The sequence below is a fragment of the Capricornis sumatraensis genome, chromosome 4 (genome assembly GCF_032405125.1).
Source record: "Capricornis sumatraensis isolate serow.1 chromosome 4, serow.2, whole genome shotgun sequence".
Classification (NCBI taxonomy): Eukaryota; Metazoa; Chordata; class Mammalia; order Artiodactyla; family Bovidae; genus Capricornis; species Capricornis sumatraensis.
Window position 1 is genome coordinate 54,247,677 of NC_091072.1, and position 13,117 is coordinate 54,260,793.

At 33.9% G+C, this 13,117-nt stretch overlaps 1 protein-coding gene across 3 annotated transcripts in view; it reads right to left on the reverse strand.

Annotated features, from left to right (window-relative positions):
- The window catches only part of PPP1R12A (protein phosphatase 1 regulatory subunit 12A), a 165,649-nt gene that overhangs the window by 51,791 nt on the left and 100,741 nt on the right, over positions 1-13,117 (reverse strand). For all 3 annotated transcript variants that reach the window (XM_068971175.1, XM_068971174.1, XM_068971173.1), the window contains exons 9-11: positions 8,415-8,542; positions 1,549-1,764; positions 238-332 (exon numbers count right to left, since the gene is read on the reverse strand). In XM_068971175.1, the coding sequence (XP_068827276.1) occupies positions 238-332; positions 1,549-1,764; positions 8,415-8,542 (439 nt within the window). The remainder of the gene's footprint in view (positions 1-237; positions 333-1,548; positions 1,765-8,414; positions 8,543-13,117) is intronic.

Here is a 13,117-nt window from a genome sequence, read left to right on the forward strand (position 1 = left end):
ACAACCATAATGCCTTTATTTATACTGTTATTTCATGAACATACCAAATTCTGTGCCTCCTCAGATCCACGTACCTGGTGTTATTACTATTAGGAACACCCTCCATTTCTTCCTGAAATCTACATACCTTGTAATAACAACAACTCAACTCTCATATTTTAACTCTCATACTAAATAGTAAAGATTTCATAGTAAAAAAAAAAAACAAACAAATAAAGCAAATGGCAATGAGTCCACCTGTTCTCTTTCTCTTCAATGTCAGATGTACTGGCGAGCCGTCTTGGTATTGTAGGCGCAACATATGCAAGCCTAGTTCCTTTACTATCTTTTTCCTACACAATGGCGAGAAAAAAAGAGAGAAAATAAATCAGTTCGATGATTACAGGTGCTGCTAAAAGTATGGAAAAAGTATGCAACAACGTATAATTACACAGTCATCACAGTTTATTTGATAATATTTCCATCATTCCTAGCTAAACTCTAAAACATGTCTATCAATACTCAAGGACTATAAGCACTAAATGACAGCCTGCTCAAATTAATTTTCTTTTTTCTCCCTTAATCTAGAATTAGATCATTTTAACATAAGAAAAATTCCTCCCCATTTTAATGACTGTTTCTAAAATTTCTGTAACATATTATTTACCGTAACATAGTATTATAAGACAAAACATCCTTATTTCTTTCAGAGAGAAGAGTTCTCAAATATGATTCATTGTAAGTCTTAATTATTTACATTATATAAGCTATTCACTACTTTTATATTCTATGCTTTAAAAATACAACATCATACAAAACAAAAAATTATTTCAATTCTATTTATCCAAATCTAAGAGTATAGATGCCATTTAATGGAATCTGTTATATTCTCACTATATGGTATCCGTCAAGTACTTGGAAGACAATAGGACAATAAATTTATACAAAATAAAAACCCTAACATTACTTTATGAATAATTCATTTCTGAATTTCAATACATATAAATAAACATTCTTAGATAGTACAAGAAAACTATATGGAAAAATATCTGAGTACTAAAAATACAATGGAAAATAAATAATCCAATTATATAAGATAGCTTTGAATGAACTGTGGTACACTGTATTTAATGCTATTTAATAATGCCTTTCAAAATACAGCTATTAAAATTGCTCACTAGGACAAAGCTGGGATGTATCAGATGAAAAAGTAGGTAAAGAAATTGTAGATATTGGATAAATGCAACCTATGAGTATAATCACAGTCTAGAACAAATGCATTCCTAAATTTTGAAAACCTTTCTTAATAAATAAAATTAGCTTATCACTTGATAGATTTTACAGGATTCCTGTAATTGAGTAGTCTCATAATTTATGTTTTCAGTAAATACATCTGATCTCCCCAATAATTATATTCCACATATATATTGGCTGAAGGCAGGTACATTTGTATTTTCATATCATTCATTAAGTCACGTGAATTAAGTTGATATATAGGTATAATAATGATACACAGTAGAGAACCAATCGTTATAGCTCTTATAGAAACCAAATTGTGAAACAGATTACCTTTTCTTTATTATCCAAAGAGGAGGAAAGTCTGGGACTTGAAGCTGACCGCATGACACCTGCAGTGTCTTTTTCCTTCTGAGCTTCTTTAGATGCTGTGATTTCTGCAAGTGCGCCATAACTGCCCGTCTTTCTAAGTCCTAACCTCCAAGATGCAGGGGACTCATCTTTTCTCTCTTCTTCTTTGGGAGAAATTTTTGTAGCTGAAGTTGGAAACTGTTTTTATTTTATTTTTCAGGAAAAGGAAAAAAATTGTCAAGACCGATCAGTCCTTAAACTGGAAAGGAGAAGTTTACAGATTAAACGCTTTAAAATTACAGTTAATAGTTTCAGGAGAAACACTTACTAAGCAGGTTAATGTCTTAGTCAAAATGTAAAGATCTAAAACTGAAAAAAGAAATATTACCTGTCGAGATGTTAGGTTTAAGAACACACACGCCACACTTTGTATCACACAGAAAGATTATGATGCGAATACAGAGAAGAGAAATGAGCACACCATAATGACTTAAAACCATGCATCGTTGAAACCAATATTCACATTAAACTTGTTATGTTGTAACCTAATATAAATCCTTGCACATGGAAAAGCCTCACCATAGATTTTTCACCCTTACTGGGCACAAGAACAATGCCAGTTTTGCGCAAGCCCTGCCTCCACGATGCGGGATCTACTGATTCCACCACAGGCATGATAGGAGCAATGAAATCATACTAAAGCCAATTAAAATAAGACAGGTAAAGAGACACAGATTGAAAGTTTGAAAATATAAAAGGAAGTTATGAGCAAAACAGATTTTTCTCCCTTTTTAAAAGAATTTTATAATAAAGTAAAACCCCGATACTGGGTAACTCTCCAATCTTTAAGAGTCACTGGGAATAAGTTCCAGTTTTAGTATAAGAGCATCCGAAAACATCTAAACTTCTTAGGCAGTTAAAGGCACAGAGAGCTGGTAATATTCTAGTATGGATGAACTAACTACTGCACTTGAATTTTGTTTTTATTCACTTTGTACTAGGGTTAAGAAATTTTAAATACATCATCAACAAAGTAATCATCAATGTATATCTAATCATAATATTTAATTCATTAATATTTTAAATATCATAGCCTTAAAAGTACCATTGGATTTTTCTACCAAACATTAAACATGTCAACTAAAAACTATTTTTGTACAAATATTTATTTCATTTCAGTTTTCCAACAGCCTTAAAAATGAAACACCCATAATCTTTAAACTAGTTCACTTCATCAACTGCACTTACAGAGTTTAAATATTCAACCATAGTTAAATATAGACGGTTAACAGAGCAACTAACTAGTTACTACAAGCACAGGATATGGATAATTAAACAATTAAACAACCCAAAACAACCTTTCTTTCACATTTATAGCCCAGGTTTACCGTAACAGAAAGTTTAAAAGAACTTGTTAAAAGCACCATAATGTTGGAGGTCTACTTTCTAGACAAAAAAAAAATCTCTAGTATTTCCAGTAATTAATTCCTATCAGTAGGGTTGAAAAGAGACTCAAGACATACAGCATTTCTCAATTTCCAAAATGTGCACTGAGGCATTCAAGATGCAAGAACAATATCACAGGAGTGCTATGGAATGTTTTAAAATTTTAAGTGAAGTACAGTGACATCTGTTGGACACAGCACAAACTGCCATTACTATTTGTAGTAACTACTTAATAAATGAAATAAAGAAGTATTCCTTTGGGCCAAATGGCACTGTGAAAAAAAATCAGTAAAACACTAAAGTCTCCCTTGGCTGAGAAAGTCCAGGAAGCTCTGTAATATTTTACTCAGTATGATAGGCACTGCGATGATTCCTTACTGATTTCAGAGTTTAATGTCACACTACTCGAGAACACAGGTTGGCAAACTTTTTTTCTATGAAAGGTCAAGTTGTAAACTTTAGACTTTAACTACTCATCTATGCTGTTATAGTACAAACCCGCCATAGGTAACATACAAGTGAATGAATGTGGGTGTGTTACAATAAAACTTTATTTAGGGGCAGTGAAGTTAGAATCTGTGTGACAAAATACTCTTTTTTCTTTTAATCTTCCCCTGCCTCTGCTAATCATTTAAAAATATTAAAAGCATTCTAATTTGCAGACTTTACAAAAAACAGGTAGTGGGCCAGGTTTGGCCCACAGACTATGGTTTGCTAATCCTTCTCTGCCCCTAGAAGCTTCCCCAAACTAGAAACAAATGTTACTCTTCCATGATAAAATAGTAAATAATATTTGCTGAATGTCAGAACAGAAGTGAACATTTAACAAATGTTCACTTGTGTCAGGCCTAAAAGAAGTGCTTCATAGGGGTTATCTCATTTAGTCCTGCAACCACCCAATGAAATAGAACTTTACTATCATTTTATAGCTGAGAAAAATAAGGCAGTATTATCAAGTTAGAAATTTTGTTGCACTGTTAAAACTGATATACCGCCTCTCTCTATCTAACATAAATTTCAATTTAAGAACTGGTTATCTGTTTAAAGGCATCTTTCTGTTTCTGGTATATAAATGAACCTCTTTGAGTAACTCAAGTATACCTATTCCCTGAGATTCTTCTTTTTGTTTTTATAACCAGGACACTATTTTGATTTTCCTATTCTTCTGACTACCCCCATTCTTGGTCTTCTTGTTGCTATTGTTGTAGCAACTTTCCTTGTCATAGCCCTGTAACATAAGCACTCCAACAGTCTGTTCTCACATACCCTATCTTCTCTCTGTATTTCCTTCTGAGTGATGGGAGTAGGGTCTTCTTTATATCCTCATGCATTGTATTCAGCTTATTCTCAAATGTGCTATTCTGCAACTCAATCTCACTCCTAATGTCCCAGTCCTGAACTCCTATTCACCTGCAGAATGCACTGTAGATAAGGAAAACTGGAAACGGAAACAATATATAAAGTGTAACACCTTTATTTCCAAACCAACTCTTCCTTGGTTCCCTATTTCTGTTAAGGGCAGCAGTAATCTATTCAATCCCTAAAAAAAAAAAATTTTGGCCACATTGTGCAGGCATGTGGGATGTGGGATTTTAGTTCCCTGATCAGGGATCAAATCCATGGTCCCTGCAGTGGAAGCAGGGAGTCTTAACTCCTGGACTGTGGAGGAAGCCTCAATCCCCTGCATTTGCAATTTGAAAGTCATGTTAGACCTCTTCTTTGTCATCTTCCTGCAATTATAAATTAAGTGACAAGTCTCTAAACCTCCTCCTCTCCTTTATATAAGACCACTGCCCTCTTCTGATTTATATTCTTTATCATATTGGGAAACTTCAGTGACTTTCTAATAAACCTTCTCTCAGTCAGTCTCTCGCCTTCAAATACACCTGTACATTAGTGCCAGAATAATATTCTATAAAGAATAATTCTCTCATGGTCTTGTTCAAATATCTGTGATTCTCTATATCTATCAGATCACAAAAACGTTACCATAGGAATGAAAACATTTCAGAGTTTGGCTCTACTTTTCCTGTTTCACTTCATATATGTATCCTGTAAATTAATCAAACTTGACAACTCATTTTTCCCGAAAAAATACTCTATATTATACCTACTTTGATCACATCGTTTCTCTTCTCTTTCAACAAACTATACAAACTCTTCTCTGTTAGGCTGAAATACTACCTACACATTCTTTAAGATCTAACACAAATGTTCTAACTCCACTATCTCAAATCAAAAATGATTTCTTCCATTTTAAAATCACTGTTTTACAATTAAACACTTTTATTGGTATACTTCATATACCCACAGCACACAGTCTTTTATTGTAGCAAGAACATGTAATCCAGAAAACTAAACTTTTACCATCTAGTAAAGACAATATAGTTTACATGTACTGGAATGTATGTGTAGACAGCAGAATAGATAATTTTTTTTTAGAGATTCCAACAACATTTACTTTGACTACAGAGTTATATATATAAACATTGTTAGTTAAACTTACTGTTAGTTAAAACATTAACTAACAATAAACTTACTGTTAAGATAAAATTTTAATATAATATAAAACATACATTATTTAACTTATTAAGTTAAATAATAAAATAAACTTACTATTCAGTTAAATCATAAGATCAAACTAATGGTTTTACAGTTAATACATCCAAAAATTATAGGCTTGATCTCACTGCTACAGAAATAGTTCTGCAATTTTAGCTGACAAGTTAACAACTGAAGAGAAGAACTTTAAAAGTGAATACATCTATGTTTCTCTATAGTTATCAGGAGTTATTACAGAATATAAGTGATATTTAATAGTTTTAGAGCTTTCAGGGTTGTCATGTGTATGTGTGTCTATTTATATAAGGTTTATGCACTGGTGGAAGAAGCTAGAGAACTTAAGACAACTTTGTCTAAAAAACAGAAGTTGAGGAGTGAGTGGCAACCTAAAAATAGAACTCTTAATTACAAAATCTTTTATGATACATGTATAAATTAAGAATTCATCTAAGGAAATTTGTTAGGTGTCTCAGTTACAGGGAAAATCTTAAAACGTTAACATTCTTTTGTACAAGGCTTTATTACTTGGAATAAAACTTGGCCATAAAACATTACGAACAAATACTGAAACAAGATAATCTTTAAAGTAATCTTTAACTTGAGAATAAAATGCAGTTTCTAAATATACAAATTAGAGAAACAATTGTCATTAGGTCAACTTAATTAAGAATCAGAATCAATTCTGATTAATAATTGATAAGAATAAAATAAGAACTTTTATAGCAAAGAGATAATTGACCCACTAATCTAACAGAGCTATTAAGTATCTGCTTTCAGTGAGGGCAGTTGGCATAAGCTGAGAAGTAAACTGCCATAAATCTAGGGTTATGCTTGAGAAAAATATAATTGATAAGAAGCCTACTGTAATTATTTGACTACAGTAGGAAAGAGACTGCTTAGCTAAATACTCAAAAGACTAACAGCTGGCTTCTTGGCTAGCTATGCCAAGGGAATGGAGCTTATGGGAACTTTTTGATAAATTTGCAGTTCTAACAGATAATAAATCAAAAGAGTTAAAGTTCAGTATCCACTGAAGAAGTAAAATGGGATTCTATAATTAAATAAACCTTTAGTTAAAGCAGCTCATAGTAACTCCAGTTATGATAACTATCTTAAAAATTTTGCAGACAGACTGCTTCTAGAGAATTTCATTTTAAAGCATATATAAATTATGGCCATTTGAAGATAGTTTCTAACTGCATTTATGAAGCCCTCAGTTCTAGAATATAGAAGGTGAGATGATTTAGTCAGAGTCTCCTGATATTCTTTGCACAAGTGAAATTCATGTTATTTCTACCACTAAAAATCCACACTACTGCTTTCCTTTGGAAGAGTTTCAAGAGGATTATTAATAATAGTACGGACCTTTCTCTAGCTTATGATTTTAAAAGGCTCAAATTGTGGCCACTTGGTATCAAATCCAAAGACTAGCAAAACTGACAATATGATAGAACTACTGTGGGGATTTAAAATCAGTCCTCAAACCAATGCAAATCAAATAATGTCAGAGAAGCAACAAAACAAGTCCAAAGGCAGAGACATGATAAATGAATACAATGTGTAATTTGTGAGTGGACCCTTAATTTGAAAAATCAAAAAAATTTTGAAAAATTTAAAAAAAAATCTGAAAAGCAAAAAAATCTAGATTTGAAAAATCTAGAAAGGTGTTACTAGGAGAACAATTGGGAAAATTCTGAGTATGGTTTGTATATTAGCATAAATAATGTTTTATATCAATGTCAAATTTTCTAGGTATATTGATTTCACTCTGGTAATGAAGGATAATGCATTTGTGCTTAAATACATACTCAAGTATTCAGGAATACTGTGTTACAGTGAAAGCAGTCAATTCTTAAAACAGTTCTGAGAAAAGAAAAAAAAAGGGTGAGTGCCTATGTGTGTGTGCGTGCACAAACGTGTATGTGTGTGTGTGTTACATAGAGAGGGAAATGAGGTTGCTCATAAAAGACAGGTAAGGGCTGGTAGGGAGAAGCCTTTAAAACAAGACCAGTAGATTAAAGAAACAAACAAACAAAAAACCCACAGAAAAACCTTTAATCTTTAATTTGGGTTTTAAAAAGTATGGGTTCTGAAACATCAGGGAAAAGAAGTCTTGAACATCAACGCACTAAGTTGGAAAGCACTGTTTCGTGGAGAAAGGAAAGTAGGAAGGGTAATAAATAAACGGAGAATAAAATAAGGAAGAGGAAGAAATGAAACTAACATTTTGGGAGCACTTAGTCACTAGCCAAGCTCTTTCAATTACTACTTAACAATGATAACTTATTTTCTCTCTTCACTATCATTTTTGTTTTGTCCTTTTTAGGGAGAACACATAAGGAAGACAGTAACTCGCCTAGAGTCACAACAACTAACAAGAGGTGGGGTCAGCAGCTGACCTTTGGTTCGTTCAGACATACCTGGTGCTTTGAAAATGAACTAGAAAATCAAGATTCCAGTTCTCTTAGTGACCAGTGGCAGTTTTTTTCATGCTTAACTTATACACACATCAAATTACCAAAAAGTACCTTTACTCAATAGAAATAAAAGATACAAAACTCTTCTCAAAAGTCAAAGGAAATAAAAAAACTACCATGCTCAGTAGTTTTTTATATGAAAAACTTTATTTTTGGGGCTCTTTATTTTTTTAACGATTAACTAATATCAACTGCAAAAAGTATTTGAAAAAAGAATGTAACAGGTTCAGCAGAAATCTCAGTGAAATAAAGAAAAAGTATTTTTATTCTAAAACCTTAAACTTAGAACTGTCTTCATGCTTTAACTCAAATGGTACTTACACAGAATACATTTATTTTTTAACAAACACAATTTTGTCTTACCTTTTTAATAGGTGATGTAGGTGTTGGCTGACCAGATGACACAGTAGGTGTTGTAACAGCTACAGGAGCTGCTTGTGTACTAGAAGTATTGGCATTGGTTACAGAAGCCATGGGTTTTGTTGTCTTATCTTGAGGAGGAAAAAAAGAAAAAGAACATTAAGAGTCATGATTCTAGATAAGTTCTGTTTCAGAGGTACAGCTGAATTAGGTTAAATCTTTTCCCATGATGTATCAAGACAATTTCCAACTAATAATTGATCACTTAGAAAAAGATTTTTGAAATACTAGAAAAAAATCAGTATGATGCTAGCAAAAACTGAAAGACTATTTGAACACAGAAATCAAACTAGCCTTTAGCACAAGTCACATATAAATTTAAACCTTTAAATTAACTATAATTTATAAATGAGCTAGAAAAGTTTACTTTTCAAATGGTCAAAAGTCAATTAACTGAGCTTTAAAGTATTCCTTTAGTTTCAAAATGGGATAGAACAGGTATCTTTCTATACTTTTGGGAAGAAATATACTGCTTTTAAAGCTCTATGAGATATTCATTTTTATTATACTATTTCTCTTCCTCATATTAATAGGGATGAAAGCATAATCTCAAACTACATCAAAGGACAAGGCCAAATTGACACATTTAAAAATCACTATTACCATAGCTTTTCAAATAAACTGAATGAGCTAAACTCAGTCTAATAAGCTTTTTTTCTCATTGTTAAATCTCTTTTCATTCAACAGAAGCTAAGCCTACTCAGCATAATTAAGTACAAACCATGTATATTCTTAATTAAACCATCCTCCTGGGAAACAATCCATCTAACTGAAGAGATTAATTCAGTGAATATTTACTAAGTGCCTAATACCTCAAGCATTGTCCTAGGCACTAGAGATATATCAGTCAATGAAAAGACAAAATAACTGCATAGAGCTTATAGTCTGGAAGGAGAAATGAAGTTCAGCATATTTTTTTGCATTTTCTTGTTTTGCCCTATTTTCTCTAGGTTTAAAATTTTGTTTTATGTTATTGAAATAAATACATCAAAGAATGTATATGCAGATATGCAAACATTTATGGCTGGTTTACGAGTAATAATGAAACCAACCCCAGGTATCCATCATTCAACTTAAGTAAACATTATCAATGTTATTGAAGCCCTTTATATTCATTTGACTTCAATGAAGAATAAAAACTTCATGTCCTAAAGGAAAAAACAAAAAAGTAAAAGCAAAACTATACTTCGCTTTCCTCATTCTCTCAACTACCTCTCAAAAATTTATAAATCATTTGGAAGGAAATTAAACTTTTTGTTGAGTCCCTATTTTCAATCTGATTTATATGAAACTGATTTAAAACTGGTTTTGTAAATATTTAACAAAAGAAAATCTAGCAAAATAGTTATTTAACATAAAATAGTTTCCCAAGGAAACAACCCTGCAAAAAGAAAAAAAGAAACAGTTTAGAAATTGTCAGGTCAAGCTGCAGCTCTACAGGGAAATGACTGCTTTCTCAAGCTTGCCAAATAAAGTATGATAAAGCCTTGTTGATATTAAAAGAGTGAGAGAGAAGGAACCACACAGCATTTACATGGGTTAATTCTTGAGATAGAGTCAAATTTTCCTGGCACAACTAGCTACTAGCAACAGGAAGAACAAAATTATCAAGTACAATACTTAAGAGAAACATTTAAAGTTAGCTTTCTGAGAAACTCAGCAGAGTGACTTAAACTTCAAATTGGAAACTAACATAATACAATTTGATAGTGAATAGTTCCATTCATATTTACAGAATAGAAGAGTTTAAAGAACTATCCAGATAACCTAGTCTAATTCTTTCCATTCTATAGACAACGAAATTTCAACCAAAAGGTCAGATTTGCTAGTTAGCAGTGCCTAATCCTCAGAGTTTGTATGTTGTTGCTGTTTAGTCACATCCGACTCTGCGACCCTATGGCCTGTAGCCCGCCAGACTCCTCTGTCCCAGGGATTTTTCTGGCAATACTGGAGTGGGTTGCCATTTCCTTCTTCTGGGGATCTTCCTGACACAGGGATCGAACCCGTGTTTCCTGCTTGGCAAGTAGATTGTTTTTTTTTTTTTTAATTCTCTTTAGAAAGGCTGAACTGACTGTATGTTAATTTGAACAGGTAAGCTGTACAAGAAAATTTCATTTCATTTTTTATATCCTCCAAGTTGGATTCCATTGTATATGCTTTGTTCTTTCTTCAGACCTCTTTAATGTCAGACTGGAGTTGAGCAGAAATATGGCTTACTCCTTTCTCCTCAAATCATTCTCAGGCTTCTGACAAGGAGCTGGACCTCTGAGAAATCTTAACTGGCAGTGGTAGCTTTTAACTCTGGAGTTTCAGGACTACATAAGACAAGGAACAAGCTGCTCCTCTCTCAGCTCTTTCCAGGAACCTGACCCTAAGCAGACTGAAAGGCACTGCAAGACAGATTAATCTACTGCCATCGAACAACGTGCATTCACCCTGGGAGGCAGGTGAATCCCTGGGGATTGGTGCTGAATGCTGCAGCATCACCACAATCCACACCGGGATACGTCCTGTCCTGTCCTCCAGCTTGGAAGCTCCTTTGAATCAAACCACATTTTCATGAGAGTTCTTTGTGACTCCTGAGCATTTGAAGTGCCTCCGAACCTGAAAGCTGTGGAAAAATGAGCTGGCAAGCGGATTCTTTACCACTGAGCTACCAGGGAAGCCCAGTGAATTGTACAGAAGGGATCAATTAAGAAAAAATTAGGTAACAAATCTTTGAGCTATCTGGACTTCCAGTTCTTGAATTCTTCTATATGAGCAAGGAGAGCTGGGTGCTAGTCTCGGTGCACATGTGCATGTAGTTTGACTGGTAATGACATATTTTGCTAGAGGACAGAAGAGCCTACTATACTACACTCTATGAGGTCAAAAAGAGATGGACATGACTCAGACTGAACAACAAGAAAATTTTACTAGAGACTAGGGGCCAAAGCATATCTCACAGACAGGAGATTAACTACATAAAAATAACTTTCAGTTCAGTCCAGTCGCTCAGTCGTGTCCGACTCTTTGCGACCCCATGAACTGTGGCACGCCAGGCCTCCCTGTCCATCACCAACTCCCGGAGTTCACTCAGACTCATGTCCATCGAGTCAGTGATGCCATCCAGCCATCTCATCCTCTGTCGTCCCCTTCTCCTCCTGCCCCCAATCCCTCCCAGCATCAGAGTCTTTTCCAATGAGTGAGCTCTTCACATGAGGTGGTCAAAGTACTGGAGTTTCAGCTTCAGCATCATTCCTTCCAAAGAAATCCCAAGGCTGATCTCCTTCAGAATGGACTGGTTGGATCTCCTTGCAGTCCAAGGGACTCTCAAGAGTCTTCTCCAACACCACAGCTCAAAAGCATCAATTCTTCGGTGCTCAGCTTTCTTTACAATCCAACTCTCACATCCATACATGACTACTGGAAAAACTATAGCCTTGACCAGACGGACCTTAGTCGTCAAAGTCATGTCTCTGCTTTTGAATATGCTATCTAGGTTGGTCATAACTTGCCTTCCAAGGAGTAAGCGTCTTTTAATTTCATGGCTGCAGTCACTATCTCCAGTGATTTTGGAGCCCAAAAGAATAAAGTCTGACACTGTTTCCATTGTTTCTCCATCTATTTGCCATGAAGTGATGGGACCAGATGCCATGATCTTCATTTTCTGAATGTTGAGCTTTAAGCCAATTTTTTCACTCTCCTCTCACTTTCATCAAGAGGCTCTTTAGTTCTTCCCTTTCTGCTACAGGGGTGTGTCATCTGCATATCTGAGGTTATTGATATTTCTCCCGGCAATCTTGATTCCAGCTTGTGCTTCTTCCAGCCCACCGTTTCTCATGATATACTCTGCATAGAAGTTAAATAAGCAGGGTGACAATATACAGCCTTGATGGACTCCTTTTCCTATTTGGAACCAGTCTGTTGTTCCATGTCCAGTCAACTGTTGCTTCCTGGCCTGCATACAGATTTCTCAAGAGGCAGGTCATGTGGTCTGGTATTCCCATCTCTTCCAGAACTTTCCACAGTTTATTGTGATCCACACAGTCAAAGGCTTTGGCATAGTCAAGAAAGCAGAAATAGACGTTTTTCTGGAACTTTACCTACTTGTATTTGAGTCAATTTAAATTTCAATGGTGTCAATCTATCTTTCAAATGAACTGAACAAACTTAACTGAAGTGTTATTAGATAAACATGTACATTAATCATATTTGAGTATACTTTAATTTTATATAATATATGAAAATAAATATTTATTAGAGTAATTATTATATAATATCCATGTAAAGCAAGTATTATTACCCTGATTTCACAGAGAAATCAGATTAAATAACTTACATCCACAATTACATGCATAAATCAGTTCATGTTCTTGAACACTGTACATGCTGATTTTCATATAATTTGCTTTCATAATTAGAAATATTTTAATTAGTATGTTATACAAATAAATTTTAATATTCAATGACTACCTGTTGTTCTACTTCCAATTTTACTTATACTACTGTGTCATCAAGGCAAACGATATGCTGACTTACCTGACCAGCAATGTGACAGCAATAAATAAATAATTATTAATAAATTCCTAGAGACTAAAATCTAGCCATTTATTGCCTCAAAAACTCTTTGTGTATTTCCAAAAAAAATAATTTACTAGTACTAG